The sequence below is a fragment of the Nannobrachium achirus genome (assembly GCF_963921795.1).
Source record: "Nannobrachium achirus genome assembly, chromosome: 5".
NCBI lineage: Eukaryota > Metazoa > Chordata > Actinopteri > Myctophiformes > Myctophidae > Nannobrachium > Nannobrachium achirus.
This window is the reverse complement of record NC_137814.1, coordinates 9049020-9075229: the sequence shown is the minus strand read 5'-3', so window position 1 is coordinate 9075229 and position 26210 is coordinate 9049020. Positions and strand designations below refer to the sequence as shown.

At 43.2% G+C, this 26210-nt stretch overlaps 4 protein-coding genes across 4 annotated transcripts; 1 reads left to right on the top strand and 3 right to left on the bottom strand.

The window, feature by feature from the left end:
* Nucleotides 1-5759: 5759 nt before the first annotated feature.
* LOC308285577 (histone H3.2) lies at nt 5760-6170 on the bottom strand (the record flags this gene model as incomplete). Its single annotated transcript, XM_080726366.1, has 1 exon — nt 5760-6170. The coding sequence occupies one exon, from the start codon at nt 6168-6170 to the stop codon at nt 5760-5762; it is 411 nt and encodes a 136-aa protein (XP_080582492.1).
* A 322-nt stretch (nt 6171-6492) lies between these two features.
* LOC308285579 (histone H2A-like) lies at nt 6493-6876 on the top strand (the record flags this gene model as incomplete). Its single annotated transcript, XM_080726368.1, has 1 exon — nt 6493-6876. One exon carries the CDS (start codon nt 6493-6495, stop codon nt 6874-6876), a length of 384 nt encoding a protein of 127 aa, XP_080582494.1.
* Nucleotides 6877-7531: 655 nt separating this feature from the next.
* Nucleotides 7532-7906, bottom strand: LOC308285581 (histone H2B-like; the record flags this gene model as incomplete). The annotated part of the gene is made up of 1 exon (XM_080726370.1): nt 7532-7906. One exon carries the CDS (start codon nt 7904-7906, stop codon nt 7532-7534), a length of 375 nt encoding a protein of 124 aa, XP_080582496.1.
* Nucleotides 7907-11745: 3839 nt separating this feature from the next.
* LOC308285572 (histone H1-like) lies at nt 11746-12348 on the bottom strand (the record flags this gene model as incomplete). Its single annotated transcript, XM_080726361.1, has 1 exon — nt 11746-12348. The coding sequence occupies one exon, from the start codon at nt 12346-12348 to the stop codon at nt 11746-11748; it is 603 nt and encodes a 200-aa protein (XP_080582487.1).
* Between the last annotated feature and the right edge of the window lie 13862 nt (nt 12349-26210).

Here is a 26210-nt window from a genome sequence, read left to right as displayed (position 1 = left end):
GGGGGGGGGGGGGGGGGGGGGGGTGATGTGCGGACTGAAGTATCAGGCTAACACAAGAGGCCCCCTTGCCCACACATCTGAACAAAGAACAGATTCTTCTAGACATGAGACAATTTACAATAGGCAAACTCCATTCTGAGAGGAGCTGCTAACCAGCCCCATTGACATGAGTCCAGCAAGAGTTCAGAGTTCAAAACAAGACGACTAATTGGGCATATTAACCAAACAACGTGTACTGGCTTTAGAGTCGATGTGTCACGTGTGCCACAGATCTATTTGAAGCCACGGTCCTCTACTGGAGATCTGCATTGTGTTTCTCCACTGGAGTCCTCCAGCTGCCACGTGGTGACACATTACATTTATTACACTTCAGGGCTCTGCCTCTTTCTCATCAAGCTTCCTGTCAACAGGTTGTGTGTGTGTGTGTGTGTGTGTGTGTGTGTGTGTGTGTGTGTGTGTGTGTGTGTGTGTGTGTGTGTGTGTGTGTGTGTGTGTGCGTGCGTATGTACACATGTTATGGACTAGTAACACTAGTTATACATATCATTTTGAACTTTAAGCTTTAAAGGAGGACTTCACCACTTTTCAACCTATCTTCATATAATTGGTCCTCGATAAACAATAGCTTCTTTTTTTTGGAGCTGTGTGCAGCTCCCTATACATGGCTGTGTGGGTCTGTGTGTGTGTGTGTCTGTCTGTCTGTCTGTTTGTATGTAGCCTGACTTCGGCGCGTAACTAGTGCCGCACCATTTACGCCACTCGCGCAATATATACATCAAAATGTGCGGCTCGGCCGGGAATGGTGTTCTATTACCTTTCGTTCCGATCCGCCTTACCATGCCGACGTAATCGGCAAAAAACGATGCTTAATTGTCCCCATTGACTTATAATGGGACAATGCAAGAAATCACTTTCAAGTATTTTTCTCTCGTAAACCATAGGAGCTACAGTTTCAAACCTCGGAGAGGAGATTCATAATGATTTTAAGAATGAATCGAAAAATAATTACATCACTCGGCCTCATGGTGGCGCTATAACGGCCCACTTTACGTTTTGCCCCGTAACTCTTGAACCGTAGATCGGAAAATTAAAATTATTTTTTCCCTGGATTCCTTGGGTCAAGACGCATCTCCCCATATAGGCCACGCCCATTTGCGCCAGGATAGATTTTCCGCCATCTTGAATTTTCTCTAAAACACACTTTTTGCTCCTTTTCCTACATATTTTCTTCAAATGTCACAAAAATCGGTACACATGATCTACACACACACACACACACACACACACACACACACACACACACACACACACACACACACACACACACAGCTCCACTTCACACGGGTGTGATTTTTTCTCAGAGGAGGGCTGTGGGCAGGTCAGAAACCCATCGTCTTGTGACAACATCGATTGGGAATCCAAGCTAATAGAAACTGCAGGCTTTCTATTCCTGAAAAGTTGCAATGTTAAAGTGGAAGGCATTGTTCTGGCGATAATAAAAAAAATATATAAAAAATAAATAAATAAATATATATATATATATATATATATATATATATATATATATATATTTAATGATGATGTCACAAGACGAACTTCCCACAGCTCTCCTAGGAGACTTGGACTGAGTAGAAAAAAAATTGCGCTATTTTATTATGAACATTAGTGAGGACCTATTATATGAAGATAGGTTGAAAAGTAGTGAAGTCCTCCTTTAAGCTTCTGGGTCCAGCTGTGGGTCCTGCAGTGCTGTAGCCTACTCTTTCCTTTTTGGATCTGTAGTTCTGCAGAAATTAGATGTGTTCAGCTCTCAGGGTTTGTGTGTGAAAGGGTCGATATCTTCCTGTCCAGATCCTCAAGCCTTTCCTTCATCGTCTGACTCTCCTGCTGCTCTTCCTCTCTCAGTGCAGCGATCCGACCCTCCTCTTCCTCGTGTAGAAACTTATGAAGCTTCTTAAAATGTTCCTCCATCTGCCATTCTGTGTTCAGGGCCTGGATCTGAATGTATTCTGCCGTTTGGTCGCAGTTTGTTTTAAATACATCGAAAACGTCCAGTTTCTTCTGTAACGATGTCAGTGATTTCTGCACTTCCTCCTTGCGGCCCAGTGCAACTTCAGCCACGGTTCTGGATACGTGCTTGGTGTGTAAAACACACGAGACTCACCAGCTGTTGACATTCCAGACAGAAGAGTTTGAGTTTCTCTGCATGCAGAATGCAGAGATCCTGAATGTGTGGGTTTGATCTGAAGCTTTTATTGTCTCTGATGAGTCTGGCAGGGGGTGGGGCTTTGACACCCCACATTCCATTCAATTCAATTCAATTCAATTCAATTCAATTCAATTCAATTCAATTCAATTCAATTCAATTCAATTCAATTCAAAGGGCTTCATTGGCATGAGGAAAGATATGTTTACATTGCCAAAGCAGAAGTGAATACAATACAATACAATACAATACAATACAATCAGAACAAGATACAGGTGAAAACAGTTATAATGCATCAATGTTACGTGCAGGCAGAGCAGGGATACATACTTTTTTTGGTGGTTGGGTTCCATTTGATATCCGTCTCCTATCACAGCAGCTCACAAATCTTGCTGCTGTGTTTGTGCATTGTTTAACTTCACCCAGCAGGTATGGAAGTTTATCATCATATCATTGGTCATGTTTTCAAACTCTCCTTTTGTGGTTATGGGTTATGGGAAGTGTGTCTCTGATGTCTTGGGTGCAAAGTCTGTTTTCTCTAGGGAGCCAGGTATGCCTATCACATACCTGGGGGGTCTGTGGGGGAACACACACACACACACACACACACACACACACACACACACACACACACACACACACACACACACACACACACACACACACACACACACACACACACACACAATTCAAATTTTAAATCAATTCAATTCAAAAGGCCATGCACATGTGGGTTATGCTGATTTGATTTACACCAAAACTCTTGGTTTGTACAGAAGTGCCTCATTCCAGGACTATGAATATCTAGTAGCTGCTGGTTTTGGTGTGAAGCATCTTGATGAGTTCAACACCCTCACCTCCCCACAGGATAGAGCTGTGGAGCTGAATGTCTGAGTGACCGAGGGGATTCAAATCATGTGCATGCTGATCACAAATTGGCTTTTTTAAGTTTAGATTTAGATGTGTAGATCTAGATTCGTTCAACATGGCCTCCCTTTTTTGGGCATAGATTGTGTCAACAATGTACAAACATAGGTGATCTCTGCGTCTGCATGTCACACACTGTGTGTAACAATCCCGGCCTCTGCCACTGTCCTGTGTGCACTTGTCTTGTCAGGTATGGCGTTTAGTTTTATTAGCACAAAGTTATAAAACAAGTAGAACACTACATATCAAGGCAACACAATACTGTGCAAGGAGAGGAATAAGCCTGCAGGATTATTTGGGATCCTTTCCAACGGTCATTACTTAAACAGACTAAACGTTCACTAATAATACAGAAATAAAAAACAGAAACTGCACAAAATAGAGAGAGAGAAAAAAAACAAGACAACAACAAGATGAAATCATGTGGACATTGACGACAGTGAGGAAGAATTCCGATATTGCTTAGATGTTTCTTAAATATTGGCACGGATAGTGATACTTATACCCACCTCAAGCTCTGAATCATTCACAATCACACACATTTAAATGTTTTGGTGTAAATCTAATCAACATGTATATCATCAGTGGCTCCTCAAAGTGGATCTGGGGGTTTGAATGGGTCTACACACCATTTATTTTAAAGGCATAATTTAATCCAATTCAATACTTACTTGGTTCTTCAAAAGTATCTCGTCCAACCCACTTATACATATTATTATTACTAGTAAGACGCCTCAGGGCGACATGCAACCTCAGGGATCTTCATATATGCGCATACAAGGGATTCTGGGGAATAGTATGGACTTTTACATAGGCGATGTCACATGTGATATCACCTGTGATGTCACAGTGTGTCACATGTGTTAAGAGAACCGTCCCATAGACTGTAAAACATGTGTACAAACAAGTCTACACATGGTAAACTGTGACATTTCTCATGGTAACCTGCAACCTTCGGTCGGCAAATTACATTTTGGTACTAGATTATAGGAATAATAATCATGTCATCCGGTTACCCAAAAGTTGTTTTAATTCAACAACTCTATTAGGTAGAGGACATCATTTAGGAGAGAATGGGCTCTATTATGATCCAGGTCTTATGCCTTATGCCTTAACTTCTTTGGCTTTTTTTTTTACTATATAGACATATTCTTTTTAATATTTCAAATAGCTGATCTGCAAGCTCACAACGTGCAGATGTAGATCAGCATTAGAAGTATTTAAAAAAAAAATCAAAATAGAAAAAAAAAACGGCAAAGAAGTTAAGGCATAAGGCATAAGACCTGGATCATAATAGAGCCCAATGTCTCAAATCTAGACTAATATGAGTAAATGCTTTTCTCCTTCACAAACTACTATGTGATTTGAATGCATTACGTGCAAGCCAAGGTTTTCCATGAGCAGGATGTGACCTCTAGTGGTATAATAGTGAAATTACATTTTATTTTCACGATCTGAAAAATAAAGCCGAGTATAATCATTCAGTATAAGAGCAGAGTGATACTCAAAGTCAACATAATAAAGTCAGGCGTTAGTTAAACTCTGAAAGTGGACATGTAAGTCTGGGTCATTCATATACTTTCAGAGAGACATTAAATCAGCTTTTACTCATACTGTAAAGTCTGGCCATGGTCCATAATGTTATTTAGTGAGTTCTCTCTATGCCTACATGCTAAGACCTGCCTTGTGCATATATTTTACTCCACACCGAGTAGGAATTGTTGACACATCTAACCTGTTTTATTTAGTTAGAACAGTAGTTACCAAACGTTTTAGCCCTTGACCCAAATTATATACATTCGCCCAGGACCCAAACTAGCAGATCTGCAAGCTCACGATGCGTTGATTCTCGCCGTCTTAAGAGCTTGTAGATCGTCTATTTTCACTACTTCTTTATTATCATTAGTATTATTAGGCCTACTACTATGTATTTATGGAATTTCTTAGATGTGTTTGTTTGTTTGAACATTTCTCAAATTCATATTGGTTTTTAATTTCTAAAAGTAAAATGATAACTAGGTTGTGACGCATAGATTCGTCCGTGACCCAGAAATGGGACCCAACCCAGTGTTTGGGAAACGGTGCTTTAGAAAATCCCAACCCGCCCCCCACCCTTCCCTTTTTTTGAAAACTGCAAATAACTGCCCATTGCCTGTGACAAAGCCTTTTGTTCTCAGATTCCCGGGCTTGTGTGGTACCCGCCTAAATCAAACAAAGTGATCTTTTGTGTTCTGTAATGATACATGGCACCGAAAAATAAAACTATTCATTCAAACGGTTGTCCATGAAGTGTTTGCCATTAAGCCAACCTTCCATTTACTATACTGTCTGTATACATGTGTCCAGCATTACAGCTACATTATATTTACTACAAAACCCATGTAGAACAAAAAGTAGCCGTCTCTATGTATGACATTAGTTGCGTCTGTGTGTAGTTTCTCCAGATGTGTGACTTGTTTAATATGTTGCTATTTAAGTTGTTATGATTTACTCATTATGGGTTAAATCATACTCCATCATTGCCTTATTTTAGTGCCTAGTCCTTTTGCAGGAAAAAGTCTCTTCAAATAATACATTTGGTGGCTCTTAAAAGAGCCGTTTTGGGGGTCAGACAGTGACGGATAGCTTATGCACGTTCTCCACGGATACGACGGGCCAGCTGGATGTCTTTGGGCATGATGGTCACCCTCTTGGCGTGGATGGCGCACAGGTTGGTGTCCTCAAACAGACCGACCAGATAAGCCTCGGCTGACTCCTGCAGAGCCATGACGGCGGAGCTCTGGAAGCGCAGGTCGGTCTTGAAATCCTGGGCGATCTCCCTCACCAGGCGCTGGAAAGGCAGCTTGCGGATCAGCAGCTCGGTGGATTTCTGGTAACGACGGATCTCCCTCAGAGCCACTGTACCGGGACGGTAACGGTGAGGCTTCTTCACTCCACCGGTTGCCGGCGCGCTCTTACGAGCTGCCTTGGTGGCGAGCTGCTTCCTGGGGGCTTTGCCTCCGGTGGATTTACGGGCGGTCTGCTTGGTTCTGGCCATTTCCTCTCTTCTGAGTTAACAAAGAAGTTGTGATAGAACGAGCGCAAACTCTTCCTTTTTATTTCAGCGGCTCTGAGACGCCGTCTTTCTCTGATTGGTCTGTGGTCAGGAACCTCCTTGTTTGGGAGGAACCAGAGTTTAGACTGGGAGGAGCCGATCACGCCAGTAGTAGTGATTGGTGGGGAGCTCAGAGAGTATCTCCGACCAATCACAAAAAAGTAAGTGTGTGTGTTACAAAGTCGAACGTAGCCTATAAAAGGTCTCGTGCTCCGCTCCTCCAGCACATTTCTTCGAGCTTATACTCTAGAAATAAATCTACACGATGAGCGGAAGAGGCAAGACCGGCGGAAAGGCCAGAGCGAAGGCCAAGACTCGCTCATCCCGTGCCGGGCTCCAGTTCCCCGTGGGTCGTGTCCACAGGCTGCTGCGTAAAGGCAACTATGCCCAGAGAGTCGGCGCCGGCGCCCCGGTTTATCTGGCGGCTGTCCTCGAGTACCTGACCGCTGAGATCCTGGAGTTGGCTGGAAACGCTGCCCGTGACAACAAGAAGACTCGTATCATCCCCCGCCACCTCCAGCTGGCCGTCCGCAACGACGAGGAGCTCAACAAACTGCTGGGCGGAGTGACCATCGCTCAGGGCGGTGTTCTGCCCAACATCCAGGCTGTCCTGCTCCCCAAGAAGACCGAGAAAGCCGCCAAGAAATAAACCTGCTTCATTCGTCTGAATAAACCCCACAAAGGCTCTTTTAAGAGCCACCCACTGATTCAACAAAGAGTTGCTCCTAATGCCGCTCCTAATGCCCTATGAGGAGAATGTGTACCGCAATGTTACTGGTTCATTCTACACGATTGTATAAACATGATGGAATATATTTTACAATTTAAACGATAACACGCCATTTCAGAATGGACTGATTACCCAGATGTAATCAATCTGTTCGATTATTAGCTCTGTGAGTAGTTTCACGCATGACAACTTTTAGTAACATTTTAGTATAATCATTACACTTCATAATATACTTGGCTGCCAAAATAAAAACACGAGGCAAGGACAACACTCATCTCAAATGACGAATGTTGATATACTTTTTTATAAGCAAGTTTATGGATTAAACATTGGCTGCATATATATATATATGCGCTACTGTAAGGACTGTTATGCCATGTTAGTCTTTCCTTTGTAAACAAGTCAGCGTTAATTAATGTGCCATGTCTGGGTATATTTAATTTGCAAATCTCATATCACAATAGCTGATCAGGATTGTAGACAAGCTATATGGTTAGCATTTGGATCTAGCTCTTTCTTGGAAAATATGGGTGGTCCTTAAAAGGACCGTTGTGTTTAGAGCAGACACAGCGGTTTACTTGGAGCTGGTGTACTTGGTGACAGCCTTGGTGCCCTCAGACACGGCGTGCTTGGCCAGCTCACCGGGGAGCAGCAGGCGGACGGCGGTCTGGATCTCCCTGGATGAGATGGTGGAGCGCTTGTTGTAGTGAGCCAGTTTAGAGGCTTCACCGGCGATGCGCTCAAAGATGTCGTTGACAAAGGAGTTCATGATGCCCATGGCCTTGGAGGAGATACCGGTGTCAGGGTGGACCTGCTTCAGGACCTTGTACACATAGATGGCGTAGCTCTCCTTCCTGGACTTTCTGCGCTTCTTGCCGCCCTTGGCGGCGGTCTTGGAGACAGCTTTCTTGGAGCCCTTCTTGGGCGCTGGCTTCGCGACTTCGGGCATCCTGACTGTATTCTATCAGTGACTTGCAGAGACGAATGGGATGAGGGAGCGCAGTCGCACCATTATTTATACACAGCCAATGCCAATGTGGTGGTGTGACTCCCAGCAGATGATTGGCTGATCATCCCACAAAGAGGGCGGTGTCTTTATTTCTGTATTATTTCTCCCGCTCGTGCGCTCTATTGTCCCTGTAATATTTTGAGCGGCTAAACATGCACTTTGGGTAAATGTACATTTTTAATGTCCATAAAGGTCCCCAAAGGAAACAGTGCTTTCTTGACTAACAAAAGGTATAGACTATTTCAGTCTGTCCATTCATTGAGACAATGGCATTATAAGAAATAGTTAATTAAGTATTATAATGTGTAGACCCCTAAATGTGATTCCGCTCTCTTCTGGGCTTAGAAAAACTAAATAGAGAACCGGGTGTTACTTTATTTTTCTCCATTCCTGAACCCTAGCCCGTTTATTACTTCAAGACAATGAAAGCAGATTCGACTTAGTTCCATCACTCCAGTTAACTTCAGTTGGGACAATGTAAACTCTGTATTTTGAGTATTTCAAAGTAAGATGATGAACTCGGTGTGTTTTCCCGCCTCTAGATGTTCATACACTAATAATGGCAGAGTCACAAGCGCTTGTCAAGGATTGTGTGCGAGGCTCCGTGCTGCTTAAAATGGGTTTATGAAGCAAAGCAAGGCTTATTTTGGGCAAATGTGGAAATGACGTTTCTGCCTGGTTGTGCGTGTCGTTTTACAACATTGTGTGTCATTAGCAGCACAGTATATTCATGTTTTGTAATTGGATTGTTTACTTATCGTATTCAAATATATATATATATATATTCACATGTACAGTTTAAAAGCTGTAGTTATTTACAAAAGTGGGAATGAACTCGTTACATAACGTGTGGGTGGCTCTTAAAAGAGCCTTTGGGTTGTTTGTTGGTAGATCAAGTCAGCATTATTAACCTCCGAAGCCGTACAGAGTGCGTCCCTGCCTCTTCAGAGCATAGACAACATCCATGGCGGTCACGGTCTTTCTCTTGGCATGCTCGGTGTAGGTGACGGCATCACGTTCTCCAGGAAGACCTTGAGGACACCGCGGGTCTCCTCGTAGATCAGACCGGAGATACGCTTCACACCGCCACGGCGAGCCAGACGGCGGATAGCGGGCTTGGTGATTCCCTGGATGTTATCACGAAGAACCTTGCGATGACGCTTGGCGCCTCCTTTCCCAAGTCCCTTTCCGCCTTTTCGCTTTTTAAATAAACTTTATTGGAAATTTTGCAGGTTTTACAATCATTTCAAGCAATCAAACAGGCATATGAATACATTCATTTTAAGCAGTAAAAAGGCATATGAAAACAATCATACAGTAATTACACCATTATACACAAGGGCATTACTTCTCTTTTTTTTTCAACCCCCTTTTTTTTTTTTTTTTTTTTTTTACATCGAAACCAAAAGGCCTATAAATACAAGACAAAAAAGTAGAAAAATATATTTTTTTTTTTTTTTTTTTTTTTTAATTTTTTAAAGTGCCAAAAGGTGCCATGGCTTTAGTATGTTTTGTTTTGAGTCCAGTGTTCTTTGTCTTTTCAGTTCAGTTCTTATCTGCTTGAACACAACTTCCCCAGATATGGTTTCCTGGTGAATCACCATGGCACATCTAGTGTTCCACAACTTGTTTACTACAGTGCAAATCACAGACCAATAGAAGTCATGATCCATAGCAGACATTTTTTCCTCAAAAACACCATACATAACAGCGTTATAAGTCACCTTGATTTTAAAACCGATGTGTGCCATCTTCCCCCAAACATATCTTGACCTCTGGCAGTCTACAAGCAGGTGCTCTATTGACTCATCGTCATTACAATTTCCAATTGGGCATTTCACCGTTGTTACAAAGCAGCTCCATTTTACAACCGCTCTAACAGCTAGCCTCCTAACAGAGACAAGCCACATTACATCCCTCTTTTTTTCAGATAGTTTTTTGCTCCATATATTTTTCAAGCACACCTGTTTCTGCACATCATCAAGACCTTTATAGGGGAAGATGCCACCATACAGATCATCACAGATAATAGAATAAATATGTTTACTGGACATTTCGACCCAGTCAATGTTCAGGTGTTCAGAGTTGGATAATAAATCCCCATACATTAACTTATAATAAGGTACTGAGCTCCTTGCCCTACCCTTCTTTTTGGACCAACTTAAAACCTCTCCAATCCACAGAGCTTTCCTTTTAAAGCCAGATGCAACATTTTTACAAAATGAAATTTTTAGTTTGAGCCCAAAGTCCACAGCCCCCAGCCCCCCATTCTTTTTACTTTTATAAAGCAGGTCTCTTTTTGTTACCTCTCTGGTGGTTCCCCAAATAAAGTTAACCAAAGTTTTATTAATTTTTTTCAGAGTCTGGTCCTTGGGAGGAAAAATTGTTGCTAAGAAAAGCACCTTAGAAACAATAAATGACTTAATAATAATAATCTTAGTTCTATAACAACAGGATTTGTTTTCCCACTTGTTTAATTCCTCCTTAATTTCTTTATCTTTTTCGTCCCAATTTCTCCCATAGGAATCACTGGCACTGAACTTAACACCCAGGATCGTCATAGAATCTGTATCCTTTATGTTAATATTCGGCCGTGCCTCACTCCTCCCAAACCAGACACCCTCCGTTTTATCCAGGTTTAACTTTGATCCAGAGACCTCTTCATAATGTGATAGATGCTCGTTAATTATATCTAACTCTTTCTTATTTTTAACAATTACAATTACGTCGTCGGCATAGGCCAGGACAACCAAGCGCTCACCCTCACTAGTTTTAATACCTGTTAGTCTTTTATCGTTTTTTATCTTTTTTAATAAAGGGTTAATTGCCAGAATATAGAGAGCTGCCGATAGCGGACAACCCTGTTTTACTCCTCTTTTAATTTCAAAAGTTTCAGTCAAGACACCATTAACATTTACCGCCTTTTCCACGCCCACTCATTTTTCAGTGTCAGTCGAGTTGAAGATGCAGAAGTGAATGATTCCAGAGCTGAGAGCCATGCCTTTTTATCTGTGTTCTGAGGACGTAAGGGAGGACAGGCAGACTGCCATGCCCCTCCCCTACCACACACACGCACCCCCCATGTTCATTTTGGTCAAATCACCCCCTAGTTTATTCAAGTCCTCTATATCATAATAATTGTACATTTTTTAAACGTATCCCCCCATTCATATTCTTGTCAATGTACATTTGGTGTTACTGAATACATGCCTAATACACCCTCTGGGCCATAGCATTTCTTTCGACTCTCAAGTTCAAACGTTTGTATTGTCACAGACATAACCTAAATACAGTTATCTCATCAATAATTAAGTATTAATACGGAATTCTTGTCTCGCTTATTTGAGGTGGACCAGGGTTACTATGCATAATAATGTATACGATTCTGAACAATAACAATGGTAGTAGGCTACTATTCGATATCAATGTTGAATTTGAACCAAAACATACTAGTCAGGACAATGTATCTATTAGTATCTATTAATGTATCTATTAGTGATTTATGATTGAACAAAAGTGAGAGAAATGGCCACATTCAAAACGTAGGACAAAGTAAAGGCTGTGCTTATGTTTATTATAAATACATTTATGTCTAGACTGTTAGTGTCATTATTTGTGAGTGGCATTAGACCATTAACACACATGTCTATTAAACAGACTGGTTATTATTCCAGTGCTCACATATGACCATGGCATATAAAAAGTGAGGATACTCTTATAAAATGAAGTGGTTGGCTCTTAAAAGAGCCTTTTGTGGGAATAAAGATGGAACAGATGATTTACTTCTTTTTGGGGGCTGCCTTCTTTGCTGCCTTGGGTTTGGCAACCTTCTTGGCTGGAGCTTTCTTGGCTGCTGCGGGCTTCTTAGCCACTTTCTTGGGGCTCTTGGTGGCCTTCTTGGGGCTTTTAGCGGCTACTTTCTTGGCGGCGGGCTTCTTGGCTTTCTTGGGTGATTTCTTGGCAGCTGCGGGCTTCTTTGCTGCCGCCTTCTTGGGCTTCTTAGCCGCTGCGGGTTTCTTGGCGGCAGCGGGCTTCTTTGCTTTAACTGCCTTCTTTGCAGCGGGCTTCTTCGCCTTCACCGCCTCTGCCTTGTTCATCTTGAAAGAGCCAGACGCGCCGGTGCCTTTGAGCTGGACCAGGGTGCCTTTAGCGACCAGGCTCTTGACGGCGATCTTGACGCGGGCCTTGTTCTTCTCCACATCGTAGCCGCCGGCAGCCAGAGCTTTCTTGACGGCAGCCAGGGACACACCGCTCCGCTCCTTGGAGGCGGACACGGCCTTGACGACCAGCTCAGCGACGCTGGGCCCGGTCTTCTTGGGTCGGGGAGCTGCTTTCTTCTTGGCGGCCTTGGCCGGGGCTGGAGTTGGTGCGACTTCTGCCATTGTTCTCTTCTCAGTAGTTTATCCTTCCTTTCCTAAAGTAAAGTCTGACGGACTGGTGCTGAACGCTCTGAAGGGGCTGGACTTAAACACCACATGAGAACCATGTAGAGACAACACACACAGCCCCTCTTGTCTATAGTGGCTTAATGTGCCTTTTGTGTTTTCTCCTCTATTAAAACAAGAGATAACTAACTGCGTTGTGTATTATTTAATGCAACAAAGAGCTGTCCAGTTAGCACACATGTGCCTTTTCGTCATTAATATATCTGAGATGAAAACAGCAATCTAGTTTTTAAGTGATGTGATCGAAACATCACCCTTCCACAGTCCGAGAACAATGTTTCCTCCATTATATTTCTTCTAAAACATGTTAAACTATGTTAAATTAACATCATACTCACATACCTCTTCGCAGAGATACTTTGTGACGCAATACCATAAACTATATCTTGTTTTGCTATCAATTTCGCTATAACTAGAAGGTTTTCTGACCCCAGTAAACACACTTCAGTTTATGCAGCATGGTGGTGGATTTGATCTGACTACCAATGACATGACACATGAAAACCGTTGGAACAGTTTGGACAGATAACTTATTTGTGATCAAGCTAAAGTAAACTAAACGTTTAAACATTCAATCAACTGTATCACACAAGGTAGAAGGCCTACTTCATGATGAAAGCCAAAGGTGTCATTCTATATCATATTTTTATGATTAATTCACCATTGTGCTCTGTATAGAATCAAATAAAAAGTGCTGCCATATTTAGATACAATGTTATGCCACCTTACACTTATAGCAGCATGTGACAGAACTGTTTAAATACCTATATCACATCTGTCACTGCATAACTGAACAACAGAAGGCCTTTAGTCCGCAGGCGGTCTAAAGAGGTGGTAATTGTATTTATTATCAACATAAACACATGTTGTCATCATTACAATAACACCCAGATATAAACAGAAGTTGAATTAAAAAAAGAGTCACACACACGCACGCACAAACGTGCAGTAGTGGTGTGTTACATCCATCCATCCATCTTCAACCGCTTATCCGGAATCGGGTGGCGGGGGTAACAGTTCCAACTGAGACTTCCAGATTTTCTTATCCCGAGCAACTTCCTCCACTCCCTCAGGGAGTATACCGAGGCGTTCCCAAGCCAGCTTGGAGATATCCTTCCATCTGGTCTTTGGTCTGCCACGGGGTCTTGCATCGAGGACCTTCCTAGGAAGGAACTCGGGGGGCATCCGTACTAGATAGATACCTGTATTATCCCAAGGGGGAAATCAGTTGCCCAGAGGCAGCACAGCAGCATAAGGTTATTCACAAAGTTACAGAGAAGTAAGAAAAAGATAAAAGAAAAACAAGAACATATACAGTAAAGAGTAAGGTACATCAAGAGAGGGAATAAGATACAGGTGTGTGTGTATATATATATATATATATAGTGTCCAAATCAAAAGTGACCATAGCAGTCCTTTAACTTTACATTTATTTATTTACCTAAACAGAGAATACACCATGGCAGAATACCTGAGCAAGGTGGCCGACCCAAAACAAAGAAAAATCTTAACTAGGTACAGACTCAGTGAGCACAGACTTTGTACCAAGACATCAGAGACACATACTTCCCACAGATCATAACCACTCAAGGAGAGTTTGAAAATATGACCAATGATGAAAAACTCCCATACCTGCTGTGTGAAGTAAAACGATGTGCAAACACAGCAGCAAGATTCGTGAGCTGCTGTGATAGGATATCAAATGGAACCCAACCACCTTAAAAACCATATGTCCCTGCTCTGCCTGCACGTAACCGCGATGCATGAAAACTGTACATATTTTGTTCTGATTGTATTGTATTGTGTACACTTCTGCTTTGGCAATGTAAACATATTGTTGTGCCCTGCACTGTCCCTCAGCGCCCCCTGTCGTTTTTCCCCCTCCACTGACTTGTTTTGCTCTTTGACTCTGATTGTTTGACTCACAGCTGTACCTGGTTCTCTGATTATTGTTTGGTGCTGCTACTTAAGTTGTACATGACAATATATGTTATGATGACTAGATATGTTTTTACAAACAAAGTCATTTGATTATTATTTGAATACATTCTGAACTTTGCCCATGCTGGAGACCCCTCAATACCGAACCTTCACTTTGAGAAGCCACTGTTAGACATGCTGATTAGATTTACAATAAAACACTTATACTTAAAGAATGATTGATAGCCACGAATGATTCAGAGCTTTGTACAGAAGTGGCTCGTACCAGGACTATGAATATCTAGTGTCCCAGCAGGGAGCATTGTCCTACTCTGTAACGTTGCAACTCAGGAACAATGCCAGTTGGAACTGCACGCCGCACCCAGTTATACCATACCAGTTGCACCTGTAATACGTGTGGAAGACATTTACATGACACATTAACCACTTTCAACATGGCCTCTCTCTAAAGGCCAGATTACAAAGGCCTACATTTTGTCAAAATATGTACAACTGGAAGCAGTGCTCTTTCGAGCACAGGACTCCACCAGGCCAGGCATCCTGGTGGTGCTACTGTATAGCTACTGTATAATAGGCCAATGTAAAAAGGGTGGCATATGTTCTTCACCTTAGAGCTTTCATGGCAATCGGACACTGCATGCATGATTTAAGGCATCGTGTTCCAAAAATGTGTTTTGCTAAAGTCTACCTACTGGTGGCGCTATAACAGGCCAATGTGAAAAGGGTAGCATTTGTTCCTTGACATAGTGGGAATATGTGTGGCAAATTTCACGGTAATCGCAAGCTGCGTTGATGATTTGAGACATTTTGTTCAAAAATGGAGCAATCCTGCAAACTTTGGAAGCTAATATTAGCCAATCAGGATGGAATATGAAATATCAGACGGATCAGACTTGATCACATGGCTATAGAGATACTGTGTACCGATTTGTGTTATTTTTGGAGAAAATCTGAAGGAGTAATATCCAAAAATGTGTTTTACAAAAGTGTGAAAAATGCAGTGAAAAGGTTTTTCCTTGGCCTCTAGGGAGTGCGCGTACAACGTTTGACACTGATCGGTGGAGTTATAGGTAAAACCACAGATATAAAGAGCTAGATGCCTCGTTCGCCTCTGCAGTTCATTGGAGCGACGTGCAACAGTTGTAGTCCGGACATCCTGGAAAAACTAAGGGAACGGCGCGACTTTTCTGGGACTTATCCAAGGACTACAATTCAATTCAACAAAGCCAGTTCCGATGTTGCGCTCAGCTGTTCTTACAGGCTGTGTACGTAAAGACCCGCCCCCACCTACCTCTGATTGGCCTAGCAACTTCCCTATGTGTGACGCACGTGGAAGCAATGCACACGTGATTCCCTTAGATGTCCCTCGATGCACATGCATCAGAGTTGAAGGAGGCGTCTACCTTTCTATGTCTATGGGTATAACCACAAATCGGCCTATTATAGCGCCACCATGAGGCTGTTTTTTTTTTAAAGTGGCATTTCTTCCTCGGCCGAGTGGGAATGTATATGTGCGATTTCATGATAATGGCGCTTTGTGTTTGTGATTTGAGGCATTTTGTTCAAAACGGCTCAATCCTACAAACTACAAAAAATACAGGGGGAAGCAAAAAACACAAAAGGTGAGACAAAAAAACAAAAAAGGCAGAGAAACTACACAGGGAGAAAAAATAAAAAACTGGTATAAGCAGCTGGGATAAATAAAAAAAAAAGTCAAAAACGGGAAGGAGCAAAACCAGCAAAAGGCTGACTAAAACAAAAAAACTACAGCTCAACAGAGCCGGTAACGGGGAGAACACAAAAAACACAGCTACCAAAAGGGGCTGGAACGCTAGAAAACTAGTATAGCTACAGAACAGAAAGCATGGTCTCAGAAGCCGGCAGGGAGACTAGCAGGAAAAAAGAAAAAAAAAAACACATTACAGCTGGAACCTAGACAAAAAAAAAAAAAAAAGAAAACAGCGGGTGGAACTATTGAACTAAAGAAAGGGACTTACAGGCCTCGTAGGACACTTGTTAATGAAATGGCCCTTAAAGGGATATTCCACTTTCAACAGGGAGCAGTGGTAGGGCTTCTCTCCACATACACACCCATTGTAACTTCAAACTCCATTTTAACCATGATAGATTCATTAAAAACACCCATTATTTTTTTCTGGTGACTCATAATACCCTCCTAATATGTGAGCAGGCCGTGTTTTTTCGTTAATTTTTTTCATTTATTTGTAATAATTATTTGGGAAAATGGAAAAAATGAAATACAAAAAAAATATTATTAAAAATAAATGAAAACAGTTATCGAAGAAACACAGCCTGCTCACGTATTAGGAGGGTATTATGAGTCACCAGAAAAAATAATGGGTGTTTTGAATGAATCTATCATGGTTTAAATGAAGTTTGAAGTTACAATGGGTGTGTGTGGGGAGAGGCCCTGGGCCTGGAGGGCCTGGTAACATTTACATCAAATATCTAAATATTCAATCAAGCAAATTAAAAACTGTTCAGGGTATTCATGAAAGCCTGATTAGATGATAAAATTACCAAAAGTTTTTTTGAAAGTGAAATACCCCTTTAAGACCACAGTAGAGACAGCAGCCTTGCTTTTTTTTTTTTTTTTAAATAAACTTTATTGAAAATTGGCAGTTTACAATCATTTCAGCATTTTCATTCATACATACAATTCAAAGGCATTTAAGTACATTATAATAGACACGTATAGAAAATATATGTAAGGCCATTACTTTCCGTTTTAAACCCCCCTTTTTTCAATATCAGGCCCAAGTCTTTAGCTACAAAAAACATAATAGAAAAATAGAAATATAATAAATATAAGAGCAATATAATGCAAATTACAACGTCAAAAGGTGCCACGGCTTCAGTACAGCTTGTTTAGAGTCCAACGTTCTTTGTCTCTTCAGCTCAGTGCATAAATGTTTAAAGACCACCTCTCCAGAGATAGTGGAGCGGCTAACTGCTTTTTTTCATCAGAATCTTTCAGTTTGTGATAAAAGCGTGAAAATTGGCATGAGCAGTCTCCATGGATCACTTGACAAGAAAATTGGCCGAGGCAATTGAAATTTCAAGATGGCGGCCATTTTTCAAGATGGCCACCACCTTAGTGGAGCGATATAATGGTTTATTTGGTGATACAAGCATGAAAATTGCCATGAGCTGTCTCAAAGGCTCATTTGACAAGAAAATGCCCACAACCGCTTTCAAGATGGTGGAATTTTTTTTAAGATTGCCACCACCTAAATGTAGCATTAAGCAATACAATTGTTTAGTTAGTGACACAAGCATGCAAATTGTTATGATCAGTCTCTATGACAAGAAATCACTTTCAGCCACTTGACATTTCTATTTTCAAGATGGCTGCCCCCTGGATCCTCAAAAGATCAAAATGCTAAAGAACAACTTTTAACACAAAAGTACAACTGTGTTGATCATAGAGAGATTAGAAAAGAGTGAATATCTGCACTACCAGGGCACAAACCGGATGGTGTACAGATCAGACAGGATTTAAATGGCATTGGATGAATGATCAGACCAAGTGTAGGGTTAAGGCATGAACTTAGTTGTATCCCATACATCAAAGTGCTTGGTAAAAGTTGGTAAAAGGATAAACTACTGCTGCTGAAGACACCGAAGATACCAAAGATATCCTTGTCAAGAGGCCAAGAAGATCCCAGTCCTCAAAAGCTTTGTGCTTCATCTGTGAAGATGAGAGTGCAACGTCCCCCTTACAGGACGCAATGACAAGCTTTGCAAGGAGCTTCTTGTCGCTTAGATTCCTGGCACATTCATTTTAACTTTAATTAAGTTTCATTGTCATTGCGTCCTGTAAGGGGGACTTTGCACTCTCATCTTCACAGATAAAGCACAAAGCTTTTGAGGGCTGGGATCTTCTTGGCCTCTTGACATGGATATCTTTGGTATCTTTGGTGTCTTCAGCAGCAGTAGATGCTCTCTTTTGGGCCCTTTCCAGCTCTGTGTTGTTGAACTTAAGTTTACAGCTTGAATGATATTTTGCCCTGTGTCTTGTCAATGTGCTTTCTATGGCATCTCCTTCGTCTAGTCGTGTTGGACTAAGTAAGATAGGCAGAGCATTGATCTTATTTATAGTGACTCATAGAATAGACTATGTGACAACCAGGAATAGTCTGGTGACCACCGGAGAGACGGGTGACAGCCAGAATGTAGACGGCATCTGGGAGCAGGTAGGGTTAGCGCCCCAGCCAACAAACCCACGGTTAGGCCTTTAGGAGGGCCATTCAAGCCGCAAGTGGAGCCTGCATGCAGCACCACCGTTGGGCCAGGTGGAGCCTGCAGTACCACTGCAGCTCAAGAATCTACCACTCCTGAGTGAAATGTCTGGGGCTGGAGTCTGGTGCAACGCACAGGTCCTGGACCTGGTGAGACATAGGAGGGGCTCGGACAGGAGTCAATCCACTCAGCCTAGTCCCTCCATGCGCCAGATTGCCTCTCCCAGTCTCTGCAGAGTAGTTCCGGAGCGGTGGAGTGAATTAGGGTAGCTACTGGGACATAAGTCGGGACTTGATCAACCCCGGCTGGGTCACACAAGTGAGGGGCATGATATTGCTAGACCTGAAACACTGATGAGCTTGGGGCTACATCACTGAGGATACGTCCCAGGTGCATCCATGCGATGTTATTTTGTTATGAAATAATGGAACATTTCTTGCAATGAGATCATAACCAGTACAATCGTACTCTCTGCTGAATAAACTTGGCTGAATTAGTTTTTCCTTGGTGACCTGCTGACAAATGAAACATCTGTCCCAGTTAGTTTTCTCAACTGTTACGATGGCTTCTGCCATGTCTTAGCAGAGGCTTAGGGTTTATACTTTTACTGCAAGCACTTTGATGTATGGGATACAACAAAAGTTCATGCCTTAACCCTACACTTAGTCCAGTCGGTCTTCCAATGCCATTTAAATCCTGTGTGATCTGTACACCATCCGGTTAACTAAAACCCCATTAACCTTGGCTTGTCTCTCCCGCACTGGCACAACCTGTCAGTTCAGGTGCAGCTATCTAACTGTTTTGGGGTAAATTAGACAGCATTTGGGATACTAACTTAGCCTAGTTCCAGACCCTGAATCGCTAGCCAAACCCCTTAAAAATGTTGTTTTGGCGATTCAGGGGTCTCATTGAAGAGGCCTTCCTCGTTCGAAAATCCGTACGGCGAATCAGCGTTGTGAATCAGCGTCTTGTGATCAGCGTGGGTGGGGGTTTCCCAGAACTCATGTGCGTTTCCAAGTAAACCAGCGCCTGTACCGTACCGTGCATCGCGGTAAAATGCGGTAAATTGTGGTAAAATGCGATCGTATCGATCTCGCTATGAAACACCAGTGGCAGGCATGTTATGTTGTGTTTGATTACTAGTTTGTAGTGCTCCTATTCTGCCTGTTTCTTTGGTTAGCAAGTAGCACTAGCAAGCAACAGGCTAGCCACTAGCCAGCCACACATAACAACACAACTCATGTGTTGTCAGACGGTGAACCAATCGCTGAAGACTGCCTCTTTTTTGGCAACGCCCATCCCTGCAATCGCCTTCGGTGGAAGCGAGTTCAGACTGAATAATGGAGTGAAACAAAATGTCAATTCAGGCTGAGTGTCAGGCTAATACTAACTTTCAATTCGCTGACATTGAACCCCATTCTGAGTTTAACAGCAGTGATATATCACCAGTGTGCCCTGGTAGTGCAGATATTCACACTTTTCTAATCTATCTATGATCAACACAGTTGAATTTTGATGTGTTAAAAGTTGTTATTTAACATAATCTAAAATGACATCATCGTCCTTAATGAAAAATACATACAATTCTATGAGAAAATGTATCTTTTGAGGATCCAGGGGGCCATCTTGAAAATAGAAATTTCAAGTGGCTGGAAGTGATTTCTTGTCATAAAGACTGCTCATATCAATGTGCATGCTTGTGTCACTTAACTAAACAATTATATTGCTTAACTGCTCCATTTAGGTGGTGGCAATCTTGAAAAATGGCCGCCATCTTGAGTGGCTGTGGCGTTTTTTTGTCAAATGAGCCTTTCAGATAGCTCATAGCAATTTTCATGCTTGTATCACCAAATAAACCAGTATATCACTTAACTGCTCCTCCAAGGTGGTGGCCATCTTGAAAAATGGCCGCCATCTTGAAATGTCAAGTAGCTGTGGGTGGCTTATTGTCAAGTGACCCACAGAGACTGCTCATGCCAATTTTCATGCTTGTATCACCAAATAAACCATTATATTACTTAAATGCTGCACTAAGGTGTCGGCCATCTTGAAAAACGGCCGCCATATTGAAATTTAAATTGCCTCGGCCAATTGTCTTGTCAAGTGACCCATGGAGACTGCTCATGCCAATTTTCACGCTTTTATCATAAATTGAAAGATCGTAGCACTTAACCGCTCCGCTTCCTGCTTAATAGTCATTGCACAGCGGGTATTCCACAGCTTATTAACTGTGGTACCTACAACAGCCCAATAAAAGTCCTGGTCCATGGGTGAGAGCTTCTCATCAAATACGCCATACATTACCGCGTTATAAGTCAACTTTACATTGAAACCAATACGGGCCATTCTCCCCCAAACATACTGTGACCTTGGACAATAAACTAGCAGGTGCTCTATTGTTTCATCATCATTACAGCTCACAAATGGGCACTTAACAGTTGTTACGAAACAGCTCCACTTGACAACTTCTCTAACGGAGAGCACTGAGCAGAGCAGAGCACTGAGCAGAGCAGAGCAACTGAGCAGAGCAGAGCAACTGAGCAGAGCAGAGCACTGAGCAGAGCAGAGCACTGAGCACAGAGCAGAGCACTGAGCACAGAACTGAGCAGTTTAGTGGATATACATCTTGTCAATCCTCAGTATTTTTTCATTTTTTAATCCAAGATTTACCAGTAGTGTGTATAGTCTCTTATAACCTGATAGCTAGTATTTCTGAACTGAAGTGGATTTTAATGTCTGAAGTTGGATTGAGCCTATGCTCCAGTTACAAGCTGGGTGAGGCCCAGGCTCTTTGTTAGCCTGCTGCCACCAGGCTCTACCAAGCCAGCATTAGCCACCAAACACTGGGTTCTACCTGCCTAGCATCAGCCAACTAACACCAGGCTAAACTAGCCAGCAACAGCCAGGTTACACGGTCGGAAGCAGCCATCACCACCAGCCCCCCAGTTGCCTGCACCACCAGGCCCACAGCAGTCTTCACCACCAGGTCGGCAGCCTGCACCACCAAGCCCACAGCAGCCTTCACCACCAGGTCGGCAGCCTGCACCACCAGGCCCACAGCAGCCTTCACCACCAGGTCGGCAGCCTGCACCACCAGGCCCACAGCAGCCTTCACCACCAGGTCGGCAGCCTGCATCAGCAGGCCCCACAGCAGCCAGCACCCCCAGGCCCACAGCAGCCTCCAACACCAGGCCGGCAGCAGCCTGCACCATCAGGCCTGCACCACCAACAGGCCAGAAGCAGCCTGCCTGGCACCACCAGGCCTTGCCTGAGTAGCCTGCACCAACAGGCCCACAGCGGCCTGCACCACCAGGCCCACAGCGGCCTGTGTCGGTACTCGATCTTTTCGCTCTGCCTTTTCTGCTCTCTTCCGGCGCTTGCGACTGACGTCACAAATATGGCTGAAAACAGCAGACCTACAAGCTCAAAACGCATAGCAAGCGCAACGCTTTGTGGGCTTGTAGATCGGCTGTTTTCGCCACCCAACACAGCCACCGGTGCCCAGTTTTTAGAATACTACAGCTGCATGGATTATTAATAGACCGTTTGTCAGCCTTCTGATTGGTCCCTGAGACTCCCTGACTGGCCAACCAGAAAAAAACATTCACTTTTTGCTATCGGGGGTGGAGTTTGTGCAGTGGAGAATGTTGCTTCAGCCTTTCAAAAACTGTCCGCAGTGCGCGACACGGAGATCGGCCGGTACGGTGATAGCGACGGCAAGCGTCAAGCGATCTCGCTCATCATAACGAATAAGCTTCAACAAACTAGTTCACATGTACCTTATCAATGGTCTAAGAGTCACGATTGGGTACATATAATTTAAATGGGCAGAATTACGAAAAGCCAGCCTATTATGTGAGGAGAAACATTCTCTCTGTCCTCTTCCTAGTACCCAAGATGCAATGCGCTTCTCTTTCTATCTCTTATCCAGAGGATTAAACTAATTAAAACATTTATTTTTCGGGGGAAAACTACTGTTTTGCTATGTAATTACTGTACCTTTTTCTTCCCTTTTTATTAATATCACGTAGATGTGTTTTTTGTGGTACTTTATATAGCTGTAATGAGGCTATGAAGGGAAAAAAAATCGCATCCACTACCACTATAAAAGAATCTGCAAAGAGGATTCTGTCCCACTGGGATTAAACAAATTAAAACATATATTTTCGGGTAAATCCCCTGTTTTGCAATGTAACTACTGTACCTTTGTCTTCCCTTTTTATTAATATCACCTAGGTGTTTTTCCTTTGGTACTTTATATAGCTGTAATGAGGCTATGAAGGGGAAAAAAAACCCATCCACTTCCACTATAAATACCATCTGCCCAGGGTTAATGTCCCATCATAGTAACAGGGCAGAATGGGGCGGGATTTGCAAAAGGGTTTATTCTTATTGAACACAGGAAAATAACACGTTTCTTTAAGAATATTTATTATTAAAAGAAACTATTTACTATATTAATAATATAGTAATAGTTTATTTTAATATAGTAATAATAATAATATAGTAAATAGTTTCTCTATTAATAATTATAGTGAATACCGGTAGTTTCTTTTAATAATAAATATCAGCGGTGAGAGACACCCCGGTGGTCAGCAGCGAGGCCCCCGCCGCTGGTCCCGTGGTCAGCGGCGAGACCTCCGCCGCTGACCACGGTCAGGCGAGGCGAGGTGACGGTCATCGGCGAGGCGAGGTGACCATCGGTTCTCCCGGTGGAGGGTCGACAGATCCCCGCACGGTAGCCGTGAGTCATCCGCCCTGCGGGGGTCTCTCGCCGCCGACCACGACGAGCCCCCCGCAGCCCGTGGTCAGCGGCGAGACCCCCGCCGCCGACCACGGAGCCGCTGACCCCCGCTCCTCTCACGGACCTCCTCCGCTGGAGGTCCGTGAGAGAGGAGGTCCGTGAGAGGAGCGGGCGTCAGCGGCTCCGTGGTCGGCGGCGAGAGACCCTCGCAGGGCGGCTACTCACGGCCACCGTGCGACCCTCCACCGGGAGACCACCACTCACGGTCAGTCACGGACCTCGCCCCGTGGTCGGCGGTGAGAAACCCCCGCAGGACGGCTGACTCACACTGAGGTCTCTCGCAGACCACCGGTCCTCAGGGGGGTACCTCAGTACTGTTATTTATTATTTATTATAGTTATTAAAAGTTACTTGGAATTTTCGGCAATAAGAATTAATGCAATACTGTTATTTATTATTAAAGGCAATAAGAATTAATGCAGTACTGTTATGTATTATTAAAAGTTACTTTGGGGGATGTTGTTAGTCCTTGTTCAATAAAGGTTTGAAGAGGAAAAGCCAATCACAACACCATATTGTGTGCCGTCAGTTGCAACCGCCGGATGTTAATATGGCAGGCGCGCAGATATGGACCCCGCGCAGATATGGACCCGACACCTGCACCACCAGGCCCACAGCGGCCTGCACCACCAGGCCCACAGAGGCCTGCACCACCAGGCCCACAGCAGCCTGCACCACCACTGGTAGGCTCGTCTTCAGCCGGGACCCAGATTCCGACACCGCAGCGGACTATTTGCTACAGTTTGAATTCACCATGCCACGGAAAGCTCCAATCCAGACTGCCGGCGGCGGCGCTGGTTCGGATGATGAGTTTATTTGCCACTCAGTTCTTCAAGAACTGCTTGATCAACAAAAGGCTTATTTCAAAGATCTACTGGAACAGCAGGAGAAGACCTACAGATCATTCGTACTGTACAGATGATCATGGATTCCACCAACAAGCGAATGGACTGCTTTAGCAGTGAGCTTGGTAAGATCGCACAGAGCCTGGAGTTTTCACAAGCAGAAATAGCGGATCTGAAATTGGCAACAAATAAGGCAAATGTGTCTTATGAAAAGGACAAGGTTAATAATGACCTGCTAAAAATTCAGTCCTCCCTTGCTGATTTATCCGCTAAAGAAGATTACATGCAAAATCAACTTAAGCGCAACAATCTCCTGATTGACGGCATCCCTGACATTAAAACTGAATCTTGGCAAGATTCAGAGAGTAAAGTAAAAACAATTCTAGCTCAACATCTGCAGCTGGATCCTAAACTCATTGAACTTGAGCGCTGTCATAGAACCGGGAGGTTCGAAGCCGACGGGCGGCCCAGAACCGTGGTGATTAAACTCCTCCGGTTCAAAGATAAAGAAGAAATACTTAAAAGATGCAAAAACCTAAAGGGCACAAATCTCTACATTAATGAGGACTACTCAGACCAAGTTCGACAGAGAAGAAAGGATCTTCTACCCCAGCTTAGAGAGGCGCGCAACAAAGGCAACATTGCGCACCTCAGATATGACAAGCTGGTCGTGCGTTCGCGCACTGCTCCTGTAGAGACTGGAGAAGGAGACGTAGGCCTTATCTAGCCTATAAATAAATAGTTTGTTTTTATTTTCCTTATACTTTTTTGTTATTGTCTCCACCAGCCGAAGGCTGAGGGAGAGTATGTTTTCCCCTCCGTCCATCCGTCCGTGCGTGCGTCCGTGCGTGCGTCCGTCCGTGCGTCCTCGCAGTTTGTGAGCAGCTAATCTCCGGCGCCGTTGGCCCGGTCGCTGCCAAAATTAGCACACACACTCCCTGGATGCCAATTCAGAACCTCTGCCCCACATTTTTCAAATCAGCCTCATGGTGGCGCTATAACAGGCCGATTTGTGTGGCCTGGTTGTTACCAGCTAATCTCTGGCGCCGTTGGCCCGATCGCTGCCAAACTGAGCACACACACTCCCTGGATGCCAAATCAGAACCTCTGCCCCACATTTTTCAAATCAGCCTCATGGTGGCGCTATAACAGGCCGATTTGTGTGGCCTGGTGGAGACCTGTGCTCGGAAGAGCACTGCTTCTAGTTTTAATTTGATTTTATTTTAATTTTTAATTTTTCTCATGGTGGACCTGGACACTTCGAGCCGACTCAGGTTAACAGGTACAAATCTTTCTCGAGATGAAAAGTATTTTTTTTCCTTTAGCTAATGTTGACCCTGATACCAACTCCACAGTTTTTAATCAAGGCATTTCATCCTGTGATTATTATTCAGCTGACTCCTTAAAGTCTATTTGTGTGGATAAAAATATAAGCAATGAAAACTGCTTTTCTTTGTTCCATCTCAATATTTGCAGTCTTAATAATGACAAACATTTTGACGATCTTATAGATTATCTTGACATACTCCCCATAAACTTTACCGTTATTGGATTAACTGAAACATGGTTGGACAAAGATAAAGTAAAAAAAGTTTTTATTAATAACTATAATCACTACCCGAGCTTTAGATCTGAGCGAGGTGGAGGTGGAGTGTCCCTCTTTGTTAAGGAGGGCATCGCATTCTCCCCACGCAACGATCTGGTAGCTTTAATTGGAGATGAAGCAGAGGCTGTTTTTATAGAACTTATTGAGCCTTTCTTTAAAAAGAAGGTTATCGTGGGTTGTATTTACAGACCTCCGAGTTCAAATACGAACTGCTTCATTGATTGCTTTTATACTGCACTTGGTAAGATTATGAATGAGAATAAAACATGTTATATTTTGGGAGATACCAATATCAATTTGTTTAGTAGTCAATCATCCCAATTCATTGATCTAATTAACG